The 4,912-nt window shown below is 40.2% G+C and overlaps 1 protein-coding gene across 1 annotated transcript in view; it reads left to right on the forward strand.

Annotated features, from left to right (window-relative positions):
* TICRR (TOPBP1 interacting checkpoint and replication regulator) overlaps positions 1 to 4,912 on the forward strand; it is a 49,115-nt gene that overhangs the window by 34,616 nt on the left and 9,587 nt on the right. Inside the window, exons 14-15 of the mRNA XM_003788821.2 lie at positions 1,295 to 1,352; positions 1,673 to 1,819. Coding sequence (XP_003788869.1) covers positions 1,295 to 1,352; positions 1,673 to 1,819 — 205 coding nt within the window. The remainder of the gene's footprint in view (positions 1 to 1,294; positions 1,353 to 1,672; positions 1,820 to 4,912) is intronic.

A 4,912-nucleotide genomic window follows, 5' to 3' on the forward strand; every position in this document is an offset into this window, starting at 1 on the left:
TTTTTTTTTTTTTTTAAAGATACAGAGTCTCAGTTTGTTGCCCTTGGTAGAGTGCTGTGGCTCACAGCTTACAGCAACCTCCAACTCTTGGGCTTAGGTGATTCTCTTGCCTCAGCCTCCCAAGCAGCTGGAACTACAGGCGCCTGCCACAACACCCGGCTATATTTTTATTGTTGCAGTTTAGCTGGGGTCAGATTTGAACCTGCCACCCTCGATATATGAGGCCAGTGCCCTACTCACTGAGCCACAAGCGCCACCCCACATTTCATGTCTTACCAGTAAGACCTTGGTTGTATCACAGATCATTTAAGTTTCCACACATGGAGTAGTTCATGCTTCAAATATTACAATGGCATAATGGAAAAAACAAATCTTTAGAAATCTTTCACTGTTTAGATGTAGCTGGTGTTTAGACTTTTGAATCCTCAGCTGATAACAGCAACTAAATAGTCGTTATACAGAGATGTTACAGAGAGAGCCACTATAAATAATTTCTATGGCTTTTCTATTATCTTTAAGGTATAAAAGATATCTACATAATCATCACTGAAAAGTTAAAAAATTTAAAGTTAAAAATTAGAACGTACCTTCTCTCATCCATTCTTCAGAAGTAATCACCAATGACAATTTATTGTGTGTATTTCCAGGCCTTTTTCTGCATGTACCAGTAATAAACACCAAATCTTTATACATATCTATTATATATATACACATGTACATAAACATTAAAAAGGCTTTAACTTACTGTATTCTGCTTTTTTCACACTTTTTTTCTTCTTTAACTTTTCCCCCATCACAGATCTCTTTTTCTGTGCTGGTACAGGTTGAGTATCTTTTATTCAAAATGATTGGGGCCAGAGTGTTTTAGATTTCTGGGTTTTTTGGATTTTGGAATATTTCCATTATATATACTTGCTGGTTTAGGATTCCAAATCTGGAAATCTGAAATACTCTAGTGATCATTTCCTTTGAGCATTACATCAGTGCTCAAAAAGTTTCAGATCTTGGGAGATTTAGGATTAGGGATGGCTCAACTTATATAGGTAGGTCTTCCTTCCTTGTTCTTTTATTGTCTGCATTGAATGGGTATATACATTAATTGTTTTATTTTTTAGGGGCATTTATGATGGCTCCATTTTACATTATTATAATGCAGCTGGGAGTGTCTTTGGAACACAACTATTTTTATGCATTCTAAAGTGAACTGCAAAGGTCAAAGAGCTCATATGAAATTTTTATTTTATTTTAATGAATGCCTATTTAAATTTTATTTTTGAATGTATTCATCTTTCAGGAGAACTCTCACCCTGCTCTTCAGCAGCCTGCACTCCCAGTGAAAGACTCAGTACAAGGTATACTTTGTTTTCTAGTGTACGCATTTATCCACTAGAACAGTGGTTCTCAACCTTCCTAATGCTGCCTCCCTTTAATACAGTTCCTGTAGGTCGCGACCCACAGGTTGAGAACCACTGCACTAGAATGACAAATTCACTTTGACTGTGTGCATTTAAGCAGCTGAATATACTTATAAATTGTGGCTTTAGGTCATAGTTGGTAATGATATTTGGCTTTGTTTTTAATTTCTTCTTTTTATCTTTTCTTCCTTCCCTCACTCCCTCTTGTCTTTCCTGCCTTCCTTCTTTCCTTCCTACGTTTTCTGTACTGCTTTCAGAAGTGACTAAAGTTCGAAGAAATCTCTTCAACCAGGAAATGCTTTCTCCTTCAAAGAGGACACTAAAGCAGGGGTTGCCTAGAAGCCATTCTTTGTCAGCTGTGGAAGGTCTAGAGGATAAACTTGACAATTTCAAGAAAACTAAAGGTACTACATCTCAGGGTAACCAAGAAAAAGGGAGTTCTTTATGTAAGTTTGGTAGTAATGGTTCCCCCTTTCATTGCAGATTTGTTGGAGTTTTCCCCCTTTTTTTCTTGGTTCATGCTAAAGATTTGTCAATTTGGTTGCTCTTTTCAACAAACTTACTTTGATTTCAATAGACTTTTCTCTGTTGTTTTGATAATCTCTATTTCATTCTTTTTTGTTATTGTTATTGAGATAGAGTCCCTCTCTGTGGTCCTGGGTAGAATGCCAGGGCGTAGTAGCTCACAGCAACCTCCAACTATTGGATTTGAGCAATTCTCTTTCCTCAGACTTCCAAGTGGCTGGAAACTATAGGTGCCCGCCCCAACACCTGGCTCATTTTTCTATTTTTAGTAGATATGGAATCTAGCTCTTTTTTTTTTTTTTTTTGAGACAAAGCCTCAAGCTGTCACCCTAGGAAGAGTGCCATGGCATCACAGTTCGCAGCAACCTCTAACTCCTGGACTTAAGCAATTCTCTTGCCTCGGCCTCCCAAGTAGCTGGGACTACATGCACCTGCCACAGCACCCGGCTATTTTTTTGGTTGTAGTTGTCATTGTTGTTTGGCAGGCCCAGGCTGGGTTTGAACCCACCAACTCTGTTGTATGTGACTGACACCTGTAGCTCAAGCAGCTAAGGAGTCTCATTCTTGTTCAGGCTGATCTAGAACTCCTGAGCTCAAGCAATCCACCCACCTTGGCTTTCCAAAGTGCTAGGATAACAGACATAAGCCACCGTACCCAGCTTCATTATTTCCTTTTTTTCTACTTGCTTTGGTTTTTTAAAGTGAAGTTTATTTATTTGAGACTTTTTTAAGTACTGGCCTTTACAACTATATGCTCTTTCTTCACCTTTCTCTCTATCCTTCTAGGACTCCCAGAATGTGTATGTTATTATATGTAATGATACCACAGGTGCCTGAAGCTGTTTTCAACTCTGGAATTTTTACTTCTTTTTTATAATTTCTGTCTTTTGATATTCTCTGTTTGGCAAATCATCAGTCTCATACTTTTCTTTAGTTCTTTAGATATAGTTTTCTTTATTTCTTGGAAATATATAAAAATAACTGTTATAAAGTCTTATTTGATAAATCTAATGTCTGGACTTTCTCAGGGACAAAGTCTATTAACTGACTTTTTTTTTTCCTGAGTATGAGCCCTATTTTTTGTTCCTTTCCATGTCTCATAATTTTGTTGACAACTGAATGTTTCAAATCGTATAGTTAGGCTCGGCGCCTATGGCTCAAGTGGCTAAGGCGCCAGCCACATATACCTAAGGTGGCGGGTTCAAATCCAACACGGGCCAGCCAAAACAACAATGATGGCTGCAACCAAAAAATAGCCGGGCATTGCAGCAGGCACCTGTGCTCCCAACTACTTGGGAGGCTGAGGCAGGAGACTCGCTTGAGCCCAGGAGTTGGAGGTTGCTGTGAGCTGGGATGCCATAGCACTCTACCCAGGGGGACAGCTTGAGGCTCTGTCTCAAAAAAAAAAAAAAAATTGTATAGTTAGGCAAATAGTCAAATAGTTAGGCAACCCTAACAATCAGATCCACCCCAGGCCCCCTCACCACCTCCCCAAGGTTTGTTGTTATTGCTTTTACTTTTGTTTGTTTAATGACTTTTTTTTTTTTTCCAGTTTTTTGGCTGGGGCTGGGTTTGAACCCACCACCGCTGGCATATGAGGCCAGTGCCCTACTCCTTTGAGCCACAGGCACTGCCCTGATGACATTTTTGAACTATTTAAATTCTGTATTCTTTATAATACACAGGCACTGAAGCCTCTGTGTGGTTGTCTTAATGGTCAGCTAAGGATTGGACAAGGGACCTTTGTACATGTTGAGTCATGCCTTCAATACTCAGCCAGGCAGTTTACACCTCCACTTTGCTTTCTGCTTTCCCAGAGCCTTAAGGGTAGCCAGAGCTGACAGCTCAGGGACTTCTCAGGCACAGGCATAGCTCTATAATGCAAATGGACTTTTAGGTACATAGGAATATGTGAGAGGTTTCAAAGGCACCTGTGAACATCTCATTCTCCAACTTTCCATGTTAAACTTTTTGTCAGCTTATTATTTACACTAAATGTTATTGCCACCTTGGGTAGCTGTGATATTTAACAGTTGTTGCTGATTGTTTATAGTAAATGGTCCTCAAGAATGGGTTTTTGAGAAACTGCCAGACAAATCAAATAATGACAGTTAGGTGAGAATTGGGCTTTGTAGGAAGTCCCACCTCATTCTTCCCCCATCTAGAGACTGCTGGTTTTTACTATGATTATGGGCTCTTTGGTTTGGGGGATTTTTTTTGTCTGTTTGTTTGTTTTTGAGGCAGAGTCTCACTATGTTGCCCTCAGTAAAGTGCTGTGGCAGTGCAGCTCACAGCAACCTCAAACTTTTGGGCTCCAGCGATTCTCCTACCTCAGCCTCCCAAGTAGCAGGGACCACAGGCGCCTGCCACAATGCCTGGCTACTTTTTGTTGTTGTTGCAGTTGTTTAGCTGGCCCGCCATCCTTGGTGTATGTGGCTGGCACCATAACCACTGTGCTATGGGTGCCAAGCTCTTGGTTTTTAAGACTGCCACAGGGCTAGTGAGAGGAGCTAGACACATAGATCCTCAAACTTTTTAAACAGGGGGCAAGTTCACTGTCTCTCAGACCGTTGGAGGGCCAGATTGTGGGCCCTGGGACTAGTCAGCTGCTAAGCAGGACAGGCAGCAGCTGCAAAAGCACGGGGTGGGCCGGATGTGGCCCATGACATAGTTTGAGGATGCCTGAGGGCAAGTGAAAGCTCCACAAAGCTTACAGTACTGAGATTCAGCCATTTTCCTTGAATAAGTACTCCCTAGATTAGTTAAACTCCAGAGTTCTGAAAAATGTAAATTTGCAGCTATTTTTGCCAGCGTTCTCATTCATGTTACAGAGGAGGATTTGTTTGTAGGTCCTCATGTATCATTCCTGCTGTCATTCCTCTTGCTAATCTTTGTTTTTATATATATATATATTTTTTTTTTTTTTTTTTTTGAGACAAAATATATAAAAATAACTGTTATAAAGTCTTATT

This window comes from Otolemur garnettii, unplaced genomic scaffold (assembly GCF_000181295.1).
Source record: "Otolemur garnettii isolate 467f Iridium unplaced genomic scaffold, OtoGar3 scaffold00029, whole genome shotgun sequence".
In the NCBI taxonomy this organism is placed as follows: Eukaryota; Metazoa; Chordata; class Mammalia; order Primates; family Galagidae; genus Otolemur; species Otolemur garnettii.